This window comes from Felis catus, chromosome E3 (genome assembly GCF_018350175.1).
Source record: "Felis catus isolate Fca126 chromosome E3, F.catus_Fca126_mat1.0, whole genome shotgun sequence".
Taxonomy (NCBI): Eukaryota; Metazoa; Chordata; class Mammalia; order Carnivora; family Felidae; genus Felis; species Felis catus.
The window spans coordinates 27,377,299-27,392,741 of NC_058383.1; the positions used below are offsets into that span (position 1 = coordinate 27,377,299).

The following is a 15,443-nucleotide window of genomic DNA, read 5'->3' on the forward strand; positions in this document are numbered from 1 at the left end:
GGAAAAGTGGGCTGGCTACAAAAGGAAGCTGACGCAGCTCTTTCGACAAGCCCCAGAAAGAATATTAAGTCATTTTTCAGGCAGTGCCGAGGAACCCTGAGAGAGGGGTGGATCCCGGGGAATCCTGACGTTGTCCTCCCCACCCTGGGAGTGTCTCTGCCAGAAAAAAGTGGGGCGTCATTCGGAAGAGGGCGAGCGGGCAGGAACAGACACAGGACCCACGCCTGCTCCACGACACTGACGAGGCAGCTCCTCGGGGGTGGGGGTGAGGGGTCTCAGCTCCAAGGCTGAGGCCACGCACAACGTAGGCGGTCCCCGAAGGCACATTTCAGCACGGTGTTTCAATGAGAAATGACACATGCTACCCTGGGCTTGAGATCTGATTGGGGACGTCGAGCCGTACTCCTCTGCTTCCCAGCAAGGAAAGCAGAGCAACAAGAGATAAACAGAAGTCAATCAGAGCAGAAAGTGACATCGGAAAAACTTGCCTAATTCTGCCAGACCTGTTTTGCCGCATAAAGATAAGAGTCATTTGGACGATGCGGCTTCAGCAGAAGAAATTAAATGGTGGCACCGTTCCCAAAAACGGCTAAAGCAGTTAATGTCAGGCATGTTCCCAACATCCTTGAAGGTACTGAGCTGGAAGGATGGCAGTCCATTAAAGAATGGTGGTTCTACGGACCCTCCATTTTGCAAGGCTAATTACTCTGCTGGAAAGTAAGCCTTGTTCCGGAGTCTCAACACACAGAAGTTATCACTGAGCAGGAAAACTAAGACTCTCGAATTAAAATACACTTGTGAAAAGCAAGCCATGAAAAACAAAAGCGATGCTTAAACCAACTCCTCTCCTAGGTATATACCTAACATAAATGTTGACATAACATATATATATAAATATATATGTTTATATATATATATAAATATATATATAATATATATAAATAAATAAATATATATATAAAATATATATATATAAATATATATTTTTATATATATATATATTTATATATATATATATTTATATATATATTTATATTTATATATAGATATAGATATAAATATAGATATAGATATAGATATAGATATAGATATAGATATAGATATAGATATAGATATAGATATAGATATAGATATATTTTTTTTTGGAAAACACCTGCATGAAAATGCTCACAGCAGCACTCTGCCCGAAACTGGGAACTTCCCAAAGGCCCATACACAGAATGGATATGTAAACTGTGTTATATTCCACAATGACATGCCATACAACAACGTGAACGAGCAGCTACAAGTACAGGAAACAGGTCAGCAAAAGGTTTTGTAGACGGCCAGACAGTAAAGACCTTGGGCTTTGTGGGCCATGTGGTCTGGGTCCAGACTACTCAACTCTGCCATCACAGGGCAAAACCGCCACAGCCAGGATGTAAATGAATTGGATGTGGCTGTGTTCCAATAAAGCTTTATGTATGCACCCTGAAATTTAGATTTCACATACTTTTCACATGTCCCAAGATGTTATTCTTTTTTTGATTTTTTTTTCCCCCCAACCACTCACAAACGTGAAATGCATTCTTAGCCCACAGGCTGTGTGAAAAAACAGACAACCCGGATCTGGCTCTGGGGGGGCTGCAGTCTGCCATGTTCTGAGAGAATCTCACACACTCTCATCTCACATAATGCTAAGCAAAACAAACCAGGCACAGAGTTGAACAGACAGCATGATTCTGTTTCTACAAAGAAGCGGGAGTAACCTACGGAGTCAGATCACTATCAGGGATTCCCCCTGGAGACGCAGGTACTGGAAGCGGGAAGGAGAAGGATTTCTTCGCGGGGCGGGGAAGGGTGGTGAGCTGTCACGCTCTCTGCTCTGGATCCGGGTCCCGACTACTCGAGCATGGCCACTGGTGGAGCTGGTTTATGATTTGTGCCTTTTCGCTAGGTGTGTTCTATTTCAAGAGAAACTTAGCAAAGTTGTTAAAATCAAGGCAAGCCCATTTGATCCGCTTCGAAAACACAAGCGTAAAGAGAATCCCAGCCATCCAGTGAAATTAGCTACGAATCCTGTGCTAGTCAGGTGCCCGTCGGTGCTGGAGTGTTTAATACGGACGGGGTAGATTCGAATCCCTGTTCCTCCAGCTGTAATCCTACTTCCTTCTAGGGTGAGGTGCGCTTCCTGGTTTAAGGGAAGGCACTACCATCAGATTCCAGGCAGGCTGCTTCCCCTGGTGTTTGTAGGGAAGGACGGTGTTCGCCGAAGTTCTGTTCCTCCTCGTGTGGCAATCTGCCATCACTCGCGTTACCAGAGACAGCACCTGGCAAAACATGTGGCCTTCGGCCCCGCACCGAAACCTGTGCTGGACCCACACAAAGGACAAAGGCCAAGCCTGGCTTCCGTGTGACTGAGAGAATATGCAGTTAATTATTTTTTCTCGCAGCCAGAAGCCGAGTCTCCCTGAAACCCATGCTTGTAATGATTGCTGTAATTATTATAATACAAATCAGCAACTTATCAAAATATTACCCCCAGATGCTGCCTCTCTGCTCTGAGTCGATAGGCAGAGGGTACAGGCCGTCCCCCCTGCCCTGTTCTGTGTGCCGGGATGACGGGAGCTTTGGTGACAGTACTTCCCACCACGGCCAGACGCCGACCTCCCCGGTGCCCAGGTCCAAGTCGTTCCCATGCCTGTCCTTGCTTTAGAGGGGCATGTTCTGCACTTTCCCTCACAGTCTGACGCTGGGTGACCCACTCGCCGCTGGGCCTTGGTATTTCTATCCATGCAATGGGCAAACAAACAGTGCCAACCCTCCCGCAGAGCTGTTCTGAAGAATTCCTAACCAGAGCCGCTCTGTTAAAACGTTGTGCGTCACACGCACGGCATCTGATGCACAGGCCCTCTGATCACACTGCCTGGGTTCAAACGCCAAGGGTACTGCTCTGCAACTTTGGGCAATTCTTCACCCTCTCCATGCCTCAGTTTCCTCATCTGTGAATGGGGACAGCGTCATAAAGTGGTTGTGAGGATTCGGGGAGATCGCCCAGGAGATGCCGTGTAGCACGGCGTCAGGAACCCAGCGAGCGTTTAATCTACCAGAGCAATGACCCTCACCGGCCTCTTCCTCCTCTTCAGCCTGATTCTGACGGTCATACACTCAAATCCTAACTGCAGTCTTCCAGGTAACACAATTAAGCAAAGCAGACGGGCAGGTTGGAGATGGGCAAACTGGACAGTGGGGCCCTAAGTAGGGAGGGGCAGCCCTATCTCCCTTTCCTCAAATGTATACTTCTATGGGAAGGAAGGCCAGCACTTCACATTTTTAAACAGGAACCCCAAATTCGATGTTTGCTTGAAATCCCTGATTCTTAAAGGTTGGCCAGTAATTTAAGATTTTTCAGTGAAAAGAAGAAGAAGAAGGAGAAAGAGAATTCAGTGCTGCCTTTATTCCATCTGTGGCCCAAAGGGATTTTCTAGAAAGTGTCCACTCTCGTTGGGGGTTCATACCGCCTGCTGTCCTTCCGACAGAGGGTTTGTTTGCTCCACATGATTTGGTTTTTTTAATTTTTTTTACCCTAAAAGAGAGTCAAAACAGCAGTCAGCCTCTTGACCTCAGAAGAGTGAATCCAGGCCAGGCCCAGTTGCAAACCCGGCCGTTTTCCGTGAATGCGCCCCACCTCCGCGTTACCTTCTCTAACCCGTTCACTGTCATCACCTCGTCTTCTAAACAAGAGAGAATCAGATGCAACAATTCAAAAACTATCCCTCAATGGGGCTACAGGGGGGGAAAAAAAAAGTAGGTAATGAGAGTATTTTACATCAGGGATGGAATCTTCCATAATCGCCTGATGACAAGTAAATGGGGTTCTCTGTTTGTGTCTTTTACAACGGCTGCCCCTTCGGAGCTGGGGATAAAAGAGAGAGAGAAAGAGAGACAATGAATAGGCTTTTATTTCAAAGAGAACATCTGCAAAGCATGGTCCTACATTAAAAAATAAACAGAAAACAGCCACCAGTCTGGGGGAAAAGAAAAAAAGATTTCCCATTACATCTCTAATTAATAAAGCCCCATTTCACAAGGAAAGAAGAAAAACGGAAAGAGAGCAACTTTCCCACATCTCCAAAGAGAAGATGCTCAATGAGGGAACCACTCTGTTACTTGACCCATCTAATCTGGTTTTAATATTATCCTTAAATAACGTACACATTAGCTCTCCGTGACCAAAAACATTTGTTTGTTTTATTAACATGAGCCTGGTTGAGTGCTGAGACTTTGTGAAACTATCAGGCCCTCCGTGGGCTCTCTTTTCATTGCCTGTCTCCTTGCTCATTATGAACTGATTAGCTGTCTCTGCTGCCCTTTTGAATTGCTACTCAGGCCGTACTGGGTTTCTGCTACCCTGGTTCTGGACAGGAGAGTCTTGATTCGGGGTTAAGTTGACGGAGTCATTACAGGCCCATCTGGGAACGCATGCATCATGGTTAAGTCCATGTGTGACAACACATGGGGGGCTGACATACACAGTCAACGCGAGGCCAGCGTGCAGCGTGAATCTAAGAGCTGCAGATGAAGAACCCGGACCCAAGTCCCCAAGACGGGCCGGAGGAGCCCCATTCCTGCAGGAGCGACACAGGCAGCAAATGAGAACATCGGGGAGATTCCGCTCAGACCCAGTGCACAGTTCCTAATGTGTGACTTAAATCCTCTCCACTCAAACCTCAGAACAAAATGGCACTGCTGTTTACCAAAGGAACAAAGTGTCTTCAGGCGGGTTAACCCGACATTTACCAAACTTTGGTCATTCGGGCACTTCCTTGTCATTAACCACCCAAACGGATGCCATCGTTAGGATAGAATTAAGGCTTGGTGCTCTCACTTACGCATTTTCATCGTGGTAACCGACCTTTTGTACTTAAACGCTGCTTTACTCACATGCTAAGCAGTAAGAGCCCTGAAGCTGTCATTTTGATTGAACGGTTATATTTGTATGTTTTCCCTAATACACGTTTAAAGAAACATACAGCATTACAAGTTTTAAAAACATTCACCCAAGCAGCAGGGGCGGTGTGCATGGGGGCTGTGGCGGATGGTCTGATGTGTGGGTTACTCGGGTGTGTTCAGTTTGTGAAAACCCACTGAGGTGTGCATTTAGAATAATGTGCACTTTTGTTTATGCAGTACATTTCAGTTAAAAAAAAAAAACACTTAAAAGAATATACCTCAAATTTCAGAACTGAATAAATTTTGCAGAGATATGGACAGAAACTCTATTAAAAGCTGCTTTAAGGGGCAGGGGGGTGGCTCAGTCAGTGAAGCGTCCCACTCCTGATTTGGGCTCAGGTCATGATCCCACATCGGGCTCTCCACTGACCCTACATAGCCCGCTGGGGATTCTGTCTCTCTGTCTCTCTCAAAATAAACAAATAAACTTAAAACAATTATTAAAAAAAAGAAAAAGCTGCTTTCATCACTGGCAGATCAGAACTGGGGTGCAAACCACACTTGGGATTCCTGGGACCAGTCTGGAGCTACTCTGGCAAAAGGTGTCCATCAACCAAAACTAAATAAAATTAATCCACCTCACCCTCCAAAAATCCTCACCGGCTGCCCCTTGTTTTCTCTCAGTTCCCCAACTGCTTCCATTGCTACGCCTGTAACAATTTGATTTTTTTTTTATTTAAAAAAATTGGTAATTTTTTTTTTTTTTTTTTGAGAGAGAGAGAGACAGGGCGCAAGCAGGGAAGAGGCAGAGAGAGAAGCAGACGCAGAATCTGAAGCAGGCTTCAGGCTGCTGTCGGCACAGAGCCCGACGCTGGGCCCTGAACTCAGGAACTGTGAGATCGTGACAAAAGTCATGATCAGAACAGGTCAGAGCCAAAGTCGGACGCTTAATCAACTGAGCCACCCAGGTGGCCCTGTAACAATTTGATTTTTAAATTTTTTCTGGTTTCTGTTTATCTAGGGGTCACCCTGCCCCACGACCATCCAGTCCATGAAGGGTGGAGGCCCGTCTGTCTTCCCCACGTGCTCTGCACAGTGCCCTGCACACGGCAGCTCAAGTGACCTGGTGAATCAACGTTCACACTGATGGGTGGGTGGGAAGTCTCTAGTGATTTCCCTCATTCACTGGTTCCTGGTTCCCTAGGGATTACCAAGCACATTCTCATCTATTCATCGAATTAGGTCCTCTCAACCCAAGGTGGGCAGTGGGCTTAATCATCTGACAGAAGAGCCAAAAAAGGCACACAAAAAAAGACGGAAGTAACAGTTGGTCCCTGACAGTGTTGGAATCCAAGCCAAGGTGCTCCAGTAGAACGTTCCACTCTTCCACCAGCCGTGCCCAGCTCTCAGGAAACCCTCAACACCCTGATACATGCTATTGTGGGACGAGGCTGTGCGGGGAAGGCAGGCCATTCAAAACGGCACGTTCTCTGCATGCTGGTTTACCAGACTTGTAGAATGTTGAGGACTGCTGCCTTCACAATGGCCTAATCCTTGTAAGAATTTGCATCTTCTGAGTATTCACCCACTGCAAGAAAGGGAAGAAAACCTCCATCATGCCCAAGGCAAGCAAAAGCAGTCAGGTAAATAAGTGCTGTGAATAAACCGCATGGGGATAATTGACAGGTGACCACAGGCACTTATTTTTAACAGGGACATCTTCCAGAGAGAGGTTGCAAATTCAACAGCCTAAAGGGGCCAGTCAGATACAAGAGGGGAAAGAAAAGATCTTGGGGCGGGGAGTGGTCTCAGGAATCTGGAGGGTCTCAGAAACAGTCCCTCCACAGCCCGGCCAGTTGAAAAACAAGCAAGAATGTGGGCCCCGCACTGCCAGATCTTGTGACTTTTTAAAGGAATTCCAATAATCCGTATCATTTTATAGCATATCTTAATCCTCAAACTTCAGTGCCTTTTTATTTTAATATACTGTGTGGCCAAACAAAACCTACCCAAAGGGCACGAATCAGGAAGGAAAACGGGAGCACTGATCACGGGCCAGAGTTGTGCCTCATCACCAGGCCCTCCCAGGTAGGTGCCTTCACGGTTCGTGCATCGCGCACGAGAAAACTGGGTCCCTGAGAGCTGAAGTAACACATCTGAGTCCCACAGATATGAATGGCGGAGTTCAGATGCTATGAACTCCAAATGTCAGAGCACTCCCTCTGGCCCGCAAACATCACAGGACACGCCTCCCAGGCCCCACAGCCTCTGACCACCTGCTCCCCTTGCAACCTTCAGGCAGCTCACTGCTAATCTCCAGGCTCCTTATTAAGCAATATGAAGAGCTTGAGCCCCATGAGTGGAGCAGTCCAGACCTCATGCTAGGCAGTTTGGGGCATTGGTGGGAGACTTGAAGGCTTCCAGGCCCCTGAATCACACCATTCCTGACCCCCAACCTGTCCAGACGAAACCTTCTTCTTGTGTCCAAGAGGCCACTCTGGGGAAGTGAAACCAGCAGTGAATTAGGCTAGGATTCGAAAGGAACCTCTCTGTTGATAGCCTGAGTATCGGCAGCGGCGCTACCCTTCATCTGCTGGAAGCTCACTGCAGTGATCCTCCCAAGGGCAGGGAGTACGTCTGTCCTGTTCATAAAGGTCGTGGCAGTGCTGGGCAGAGTGCCTGCCATGCTCTCACTGTTGGAGTGGAGGATGGATGGATGGATGGAGGATAGACAGATGGATGCATAAATGCATAGATGGATGGATGGATGGATGGATGGATGGATGAATGCATGCACAGATGGATGTAAGCACAGGTGCACTTGTGAATCAACAGATGTGAGAGGAGAGAGGGAGGGACAAGGGACTTACTCAACTGGGGACAGAGATTAAGAACACAGTATGTGAAGTCACCACCAACCTTCAATTCCTATAACTGGCCACTTGTTAGCTGTTCAACTTCCATCCAACTTCTTGCCTTAGTTGTTATTATTTGTAATCAGTAAAACAGAGGAGACTGAGCTGCGGCACCTTGTAGGAATTCATGAGATCACGTCTTCCTCGTACTTCTACAGGGTCTGGTGTAAGGCAAACTTTCAACGAAGAGAGATCCTGCTCACCTTCCTCACTGTTATGATCACAGTTACAGTGGCCACGCCCCTTGGGGAAAGGACACCTGCATCAACCTCTCCACCCCATCAGCTTGACTCCTTTGGGCTTAACCAGTGTTTCTCCTGGCCAAGGATTACAGCAAAGGATTCCCTGGGAGGAGAAACGCTCGTCATTAGAAACCACAGACACATTAGCCTGGATTAGATACCCAGATAAGCCAGCAGTCATCTGGCTGCGACAAACCGGGCCAGAGACAGAACAAACCCATTTCACTGCCCAAAGAGGGCCCAGAAAGGGGAGATCTTCCTCCCAAAGAGACTTCGGAAATGCCCTTAGTTGCCCTCCTTCCCCACCTGGCTGGCTGTCTGGGCTCCTAGGCCCTGATACTAATAATACCAGTCTCCCTGCTCACTCCAGTGTTGAGCGGGTCAAGGTGACACCTATCCACCCTCCCTATCTCCCTCTTCTCAACATCTCTGGCTTCCAGTAGGGGGAGGAGGCAACCCTAACCACAAGTATCAGAGGGGCACAACCTGATGAGTATCTGCGGGCAAACGGGTAGTTTCTGTCGCAGGCGGAAGGAAGTGCCATGAGACAATCGACCTGCATGTTCTTAGAGATACCTCCTTGCCTCGCCCAGGCTCTCGGGGGCAAGTCATGGGCTCCTCCGGAAAGAACCACAGAGCAGTTTAACTGGGCGGGGGCAGAAGCAGGAAGCCCGTTGATGATGAATGAAGGGCTATTTCTACTGGGCAAGAAACCCTGTGTTGCACCCTCCTTCCTTCCTTTCCTGGCTAGAGAGAGCGGAGTTCAAAACTCCTTCCTCTGGGCCAACTTAGCAGTTCAAGTTCAACCCTTGTATGGACGCTGCATGTTTCACTCTAGGGTGTTAACCTACCATTCTAGGACCATAAAAATCCCGTGCTTGGGGCTGGGCATTGTGACCGAATCAACCACTTCGGTGCCTCCTTGAAGCATTGTGATTCTAAGGTTGGGGACCTTCTCAACATGCTTAAAAGAGGGAGGGTGTGGAACAGAGGAGTTAAGAGCCCAGATTGCCTGGGTTTAAATCCTGCCTCTGCCATTTTTAACTGTGAACCTTGGAAAAGTCGCTGAAACTCCCTGTGCCTCAGTTTCCTCTGCAGCGTGAGGTTGAAATGAGTTAATGTTTGTAAAACACCCAGAACAGGGCCTAGTTACATTAAGCACCATGACTGTTGTCACAACTGTCACAACTGTAACACAATTCGCTGAAGGAATAAATGAGTTAATACAGAAGAAGCACTTAAAACAGTGCCTGGTACCTTATAACTGCTTTCTGGAGAGTCATTATCATTATTATTCCTATTCCCTATTTGTGTCATTGTTTAGGGGTCTGATTCAATGCAAGCTGCAGCCCTCCTCCTCCTCTAGGGTCGGCACATTTTTTGGAAACCTGCGGTGAGAAGTGAGAAAAGTGGTCTCAAGATTTTCAAGAACGGTTTAGCCGCATGAAGAGTTTCTCAAAGAACCGCACACACTAGGTGCTCAGAAACCTGTAGGTCAATCGGAAGAAGGCGGACCCGGGTTTGGATCCCAGGTCTGGGACTCCCCAGCACAGGGCTATTAGTGAGAAGGTGCTTCACCTCTCTTTCCTCATCTGTGAAATGGGAACAGAAACAGTCCTATCCCACAGAGCTGGCTGGGAAGACTGGCTGAGACAGTAAGGTAATATTTGCAAAGAATTTTGTGTAAATTGAATCGTGCCTCCTTCCATCGTGGTTTTTTTTTTTTTTTTTTTTTTTTTTTGCGTGTGTGTGTGTGAGCATTTAATAACATAATTTATGCAAACCATCTCAAGGATGCTTGGCATACAGCTGGCACTCAATAAATATTAGTGCTCCTCCCTGTAGCACATTCTATCCTTCTCCAAGTCTGGCCCACACAGCAGTGTTGGACGCACTCTACTGCCTTGGATTTCATTCAAACCCCACTTTCCATGGGAAAATGAATAATTGTGAAAAATTGCTTATTTTCAAACATACTAAGACTTTCTTTTTAAGAACAACAGCTCACATTTGAGCATTTTCGTGTGCCAGGCCCCAATCAGTTCACATGTATGAATACACTTCATCCTCACATGACCCTATGAGGCAGCCCAGCTTTTCAGAGGAGCAGAGCAGAATGATTTGCTCAAGGTCATGGAGATGGCCAAGAGCAGAGCCAGATTTGAACCCAGGTGTCTCAGACCCAAGGACACTTCACAGAGGTCTCTTTCACGTGTGCTATGACTTTTTCTCCTGCTCCCACGCCTTTTCCTTTGAACTTGGAGCTTGTTGGGATTGAGGTTATGTTTTATGTTTCATTTTCTCCAAAGGATCTTCTTGGTTCTGAAAGATGGGGACCAGAGTCAACAGAAATGGGGAAATGCAAAGGGAAAAAGAAAAAGAAGGGAGCGTTCTCCTAAGTGACAAGTCTTAGGGCAGGATTAACCAAAAGACAGAGAGGAGGTCAGCCCTTACACAGTGCACCTTGTGCCTGCCGTCCGATTATATTGGCAATGTGCACCTTTCGTCTTTCTGCAGGCAGAATTATGGCCCCACTGACCATAAATAGCTCTGGGTGAGAGGGCAGCCCCTGATTACGGACGTATACTTAAGAATATTTTCTTTTCTGAGAAACACACATACACACACACACACACACACACACACACACACACACACATACACACAGGATGTCAGGTGTCTGCTGTAACTCAAAACACCATATTTCCTTTCCTATAAAGACCATGGATCAAAGTTGGATGATTCCCCAGGAAACAGAGACTTACACCTTGGCTTCTTATTTGCAGATGAGCAAGTATCTTGTCATGCAAACTTTCAGAAGATTAAAAAAAAAAAAACTAGGGACGCCCGGAGTGGCTCAGTCAGTTAAGCTTTGGCTCAGGTCATGATCTCACGGTTTGCGTGTTTGAGCCCCACGTTAGGCTCTGTGCTAACAGCACAGAGCTTGGAGCCTGCTTGAGATTCTGTGTCTCCCTCCTTCTCTGACTCCTCCCCCACTCGTGCTCTCTCTCTTTCTCTCTCTCTCAAAAAAAAAAAAACTAATAAACTAATAAACTAGAGAGAATATCTAAAGTGTGAGGAGACTGGAAGGAAAGCAAACATATATACACAATTACACACATACACCTACATGTCTAATAATTTCTGCTTTTATTTATCTACTCTATTTAATATTTTCCAGTATATGATTAAGCAGATGGCAACATTTGCAGTAAGATAAATATTGTTCAATGATGCGTATTTCTGTATACAAAGTGTAATGTATTGCTCAAGCAAAATAAAACCCCATTGAGAGTGTGAAAAAAAAAAAAACAACCAAACCATCAATAAAATATCCTCTGTTCTCTCTGGTCTCGAAACATTTGGATAGAAACAGAAGCCACACCTCTCAGGCTGTTAAAAGCAGAGGTGATCTGGATACTGCAAACCAATTTTTCAAAGTAATTGCCAAGGTCTGAAAAAGTCCCGAGTTATCTGAGCAATGTGGAATATGAGGAATTTCTGCCGAAAAAATCAACATTTCAAAGGGGTCAGCCGACACAGAAACGCCATCCTAAGCACGAATGTGTGTGAGGGCAATTAAAAATTTGGTTCCTTAAATGAAACTTACTGAGTAGCAGTTTATCTAAGGGCACAAGCAATAAATGCGGGGACCTCCAGAGGCCTCGCTGGAGGCCAAGGCAAAGAAAAGAAACTCTCCTGACATTGACACACACAGCTCTCTTTCCCTTCTCCCCAGTCTATTCAGAAACTGGAGTGTGAGCTTTCTGACACTCTCCCCAGTGTTTTTCCTCCCTCGATAAGTGAGCCCATCTGTTTCATAAATTCTGAGGTGACAGACAAATCCACAGCTTACTGGAGACCCAGGAAAGGAATCGGCGTCTCGGCCACAACTCTGCAGCAAGCCACCTGATAATTCTAATATTTAAGAGCTTTGGAAGAGGCTGAGGGGGACACGGGAGCTTGGAAATCTTTTCTAGATATGCTCATCTTGTGGCCATCCTCATGCTGTCTCTGACTCTGTCTGCTGGAGAAACAGCGTGTTTCTTTTGGCTTCTTAAGATGCACCAAAAACACAATCATGTCCTTCCACTGGGGCGCAGCTCTCCAGACACAGAAGGTGCAAGTGCGGAAGCTCTGGGGCCATGGGCACAAGGAAGCAGCAAGGTCTTGTTTCAGAAAACGCTCTAGAGGCAATGCTTGCCTGACACTCTTTGGGACACAACCACCAGTGCCACCAAGGGGGGGGGGCAGAGGGACAGATTCCCTCTGCCTTCCAGAACCCCCCCTGCCCAGCCCGCCCGAGCCCCACCCTCCACAGAGCGCAGAGATGAAGCATCATGTCCCAAGCATGCGTCTCACCAGGTCTTTAAGTGAGCCACCTGGAAAATCACAGGGAATTTTTTTTCATGTCCCACTCCTGAATCCACACCCCAAAGCATCCCACCAGCAGCCCCGGCAGGGTCTGCAGAGAAACCACATGTTGCAAGGGCCTTAGGGGCTCTGGAAAAGGTCTGGTCCTCTCCTAGACTGCAACCCAAGCTCAGGCGACATCGGACTTTGGGAACAGCCTGCCCTCTTCTGGTCTCCTTGAGCCCCATGGAAGGGCAGGGGCTGGGTGGGCACAGCCAGGGGAGGGCCGACCCCTGGCTCCATACAGTGTGTCTGTGCTGTGATTTCAGGAGCTAGCAGGGTGAGGGGGGTAGACGTGGGGCAGGGGAAAGAGACGAGACAGACAAGCCGATAAAATAAAATACAAATCCAGGAGAGGTAACAGTTAACCACAGCATGGTAGGCAGCCAGAGAGAAGAGAGGAGGACATTAAACACACACAGACACACACACACACACACACACACACACACACACACACACACACGGAGTGTGGACAGAGTACTCAAAATGTCAAGGACCCAGGAAGAAATCAGCCATCCAGGCCTCCTTCCTTCTCTCCACTTTTTTCAACATGTGGTCTCTGCACCCAAAGATACCTCCTGGTGCCTGTGTGAACCCCAGATGCAAAGGATATAGGAAGCCCCATGCCCCCATGTTCATCCTACACGTTCCCATTCCGGGCCAATAGTGCACATCCCGAACCCTCTTCCACCCCACTCTCCGGGAGGGCTCCAAATCCAGAAAGAACCTCTCGCTGAGTTTCTGCCCAAACATATCCCAAGTCACCCCAGGAGTTTCAAAGACAGCGTCTGGGAGTACTCTTCTCTGTAAATAAACGGCCACAGGACATTGGGAATGTTCTGGTTCTCCATCGGGAATGTTCTGGCTCTCCATCGGGAATCTCACTCCAGTCTCCCCCCACCTCTACAAATGAGGGAAAGACATCTACCTGCTACCCACGCAGGCAAGCTAGTGAAATGCCGTCACATCACGTCCTGGGGTTGCTCTGCCCACAAAAAGCCGCGCTCTGGCAAAGAGGGTCGCCGCCGATTCCAAAGAAGTTTAACAGATCAAAAAGCATCACGCTGTGCCTGAAGACAATCTTCAGTGAGGGCTCCCAGAGCGACAAACGACACAGATATGCATTCAGTCAGTGGCTAAGAATCCTAAAACTAACCCCTGGCATCTGATGTCCCCCAAGGACTAGGAGAATCCCTGTAGGCAGATGGCATGAGGAAGATACAGACAGACACCCTGCACGTTGTTATTCCTTAAGACAGTCACTCACACCCACAGGACAGTGACAGCCTGGCCCAGAGCTGGGGACTCTGACCTCCTGTCCTGTGTGTCCTAGCTCAGTGGGCTCTCAGCAAGACAGCCCAGAGAAGGTGTGAAAGACATCCCTGGAGAAAGGGGGCGGGGGGTACAGAACAGGAAGACACCCAGATGGCCCCAGAAGATCTGCAGAAAAAAACAGTTTCAGAGCTCAGACTGTTCACACCCAAGGAAAAGCAAAGAAAACCCACGAGAGCCGAAGTCGTGATGATGTGGTCAGACACACAGCTGTGGTGACGGCAATGGGCTACACAGGAGACTCGGGGAGCAGAACCATCATCCAGGAGAAGGGGGCATGCCCCATCACTGGAGAGCAGGGTGAGGAAAGTCAGAGAGGGCACCGAGGAGAGGACAAGGTTAGAGACGGAGAAGGTAGAGACAGGAGTCTCAGACAGCCAGAGATGGCAGACGGGAGCCCGAGAAGTAAGACCAGGCGCCCAAGGCTGAATCCTGATTCAGGGAGTCGGCTGGGGCTGTGGGATACCGATCCCAGACCCCAGCTGAGGCCAGGACAAGACCAGGAGACCCCAAGCAGGGACCTGAGTTCTCTGCACTCAGCTCAGCAAAAACCCGAAGAGATGCTGTGAGCACCGCCCATGAGCAGCGGCTGAGGCGCCCGGGCACGATCCGCGCACTCAGACAGAGAGCGAGGCACCAACACCCACATGCACAGTGCAAGTCGGGGCGCCCAGCAAGAGTGACGGGGAACGGGAACCCGGCCAGGCTCCGAAAACCCCCGAAGCGCCTCCTCTGGAGATAACTTCCCCAGACCCCAAGGGGGCAGTCCTCAGACTCGGCATGGGGCAGCCCACGGCCCCCGAACCTCGGCAGGGACCCCGCCCCGGCTTCCAGGGAAAGGGACGTGGAGCCAGCAGGCTTGGGGAGTCCCAGTCTGCCGCCCTGGGTTCAAGGGCTGCCGGGGGCGTGGGGGGCGTGGGGTCGGGGCTGCCTCCCTCTCGCACACACACCCCTCCTCCCTCCGGGACGCGAGCCGAAAGGGCATCTTACCAGCGCCCGCGCGGGCAGTGCCCCCCGGCTGGCCGGCTGCTGCGCCCGGGGTTCTCCGGGGCCGCCTCCCCGCGCCCGCGCCGGGGGCCCCCGTCCTCCTCCGCCGCCGCCGCCGCCGCCTCGGGCTGCGGCCGGCCCGGCGGGCAGGTCCCGACGCTCCCGGCGCGGGGCCGCCTGCTCCGCGCCGCCGGCCGCTGCGCCCCCGCGGCGCTCCCCGGCCCCGGAGTCGAGGCTGCTGAAATTCCACACGACCAGCGTCTGCAGCAGCAGCACGGTGAGCGCCGCGAGCAGCGCCGAGTGCGAGCGCCGGGCCAGCCTCCGGGCGCACGGCGCCGCCACCATCTTCGGAGCGCGGCGGGCGAGCGGGGCGCGGGGACCCCGGGCGCTCCGGGCCGCCCCCGCGCTCCCCGCGGCTCCCGCGGCCGCCGGCTGCCGCTCGGGCTCGCGCTCGGGCCGCCGCCGCCGCCGCCGCCTCGGCTCGCCGCTGCTCCTCCTCCTCCGCCGCCGCCGCCGCCGCCGCCGCCTCCACCGCCGCGGCGCGGAGTTTTCAGACGGGCAGGGACCCGGACGTCACCAGGAGGAGGGGAAGGCGGGGGGAGGCGGGGAGCGGGAGGCC

General features: G+C 49.9%; 1 protein-coding gene and 2 long non-coding RNA genes across 3 annotated transcripts in view; 1 reads left to right on the forward strand and 2 right to left on the reverse strand.

The window, feature by feature from the left end:
- XYLT1 (xylosyltransferase 1) overlaps positions 1-15,280 on the reverse strand; it is a 313,185-nt gene extending 297,905 nt beyond the window's left edge. The window contains exon 1 of the mRNA XM_023246430.2: positions 14,828-15,280. Within this exon, the coding sequence (XP_023102198.2) occupies positions 14,828-15,169 (342 nt within the window). The 5' untranslated portion in view covers positions 15,170-15,280. The remainder of the gene's footprint in view (positions 1-14,827) is intronic.
- LOC109495263 lies at positions 3,924-11,006 on the reverse strand. Its single transcript, XR_006590897.1, has 2 exons — positions 9,347-11,006; positions 3,924-8,192 (listed from the first exon to the last, which is right to left on the reverse strand). It is a non-coding gene; the product is annotated as an uncharacterized LOC109495263 (long non-coding RNA).
- On the forward strand, positions 6,424-9,350 carry LOC123382476. Its single transcript, XR_006590899.1, has 2 exons — positions 6,424-6,575; positions 8,006-9,350. It is a non-coding gene; the product is annotated as an uncharacterized LOC123382476 (long non-coding RNA).
- Positions 15,281-15,443: the final 163 nt, after the last annotated feature.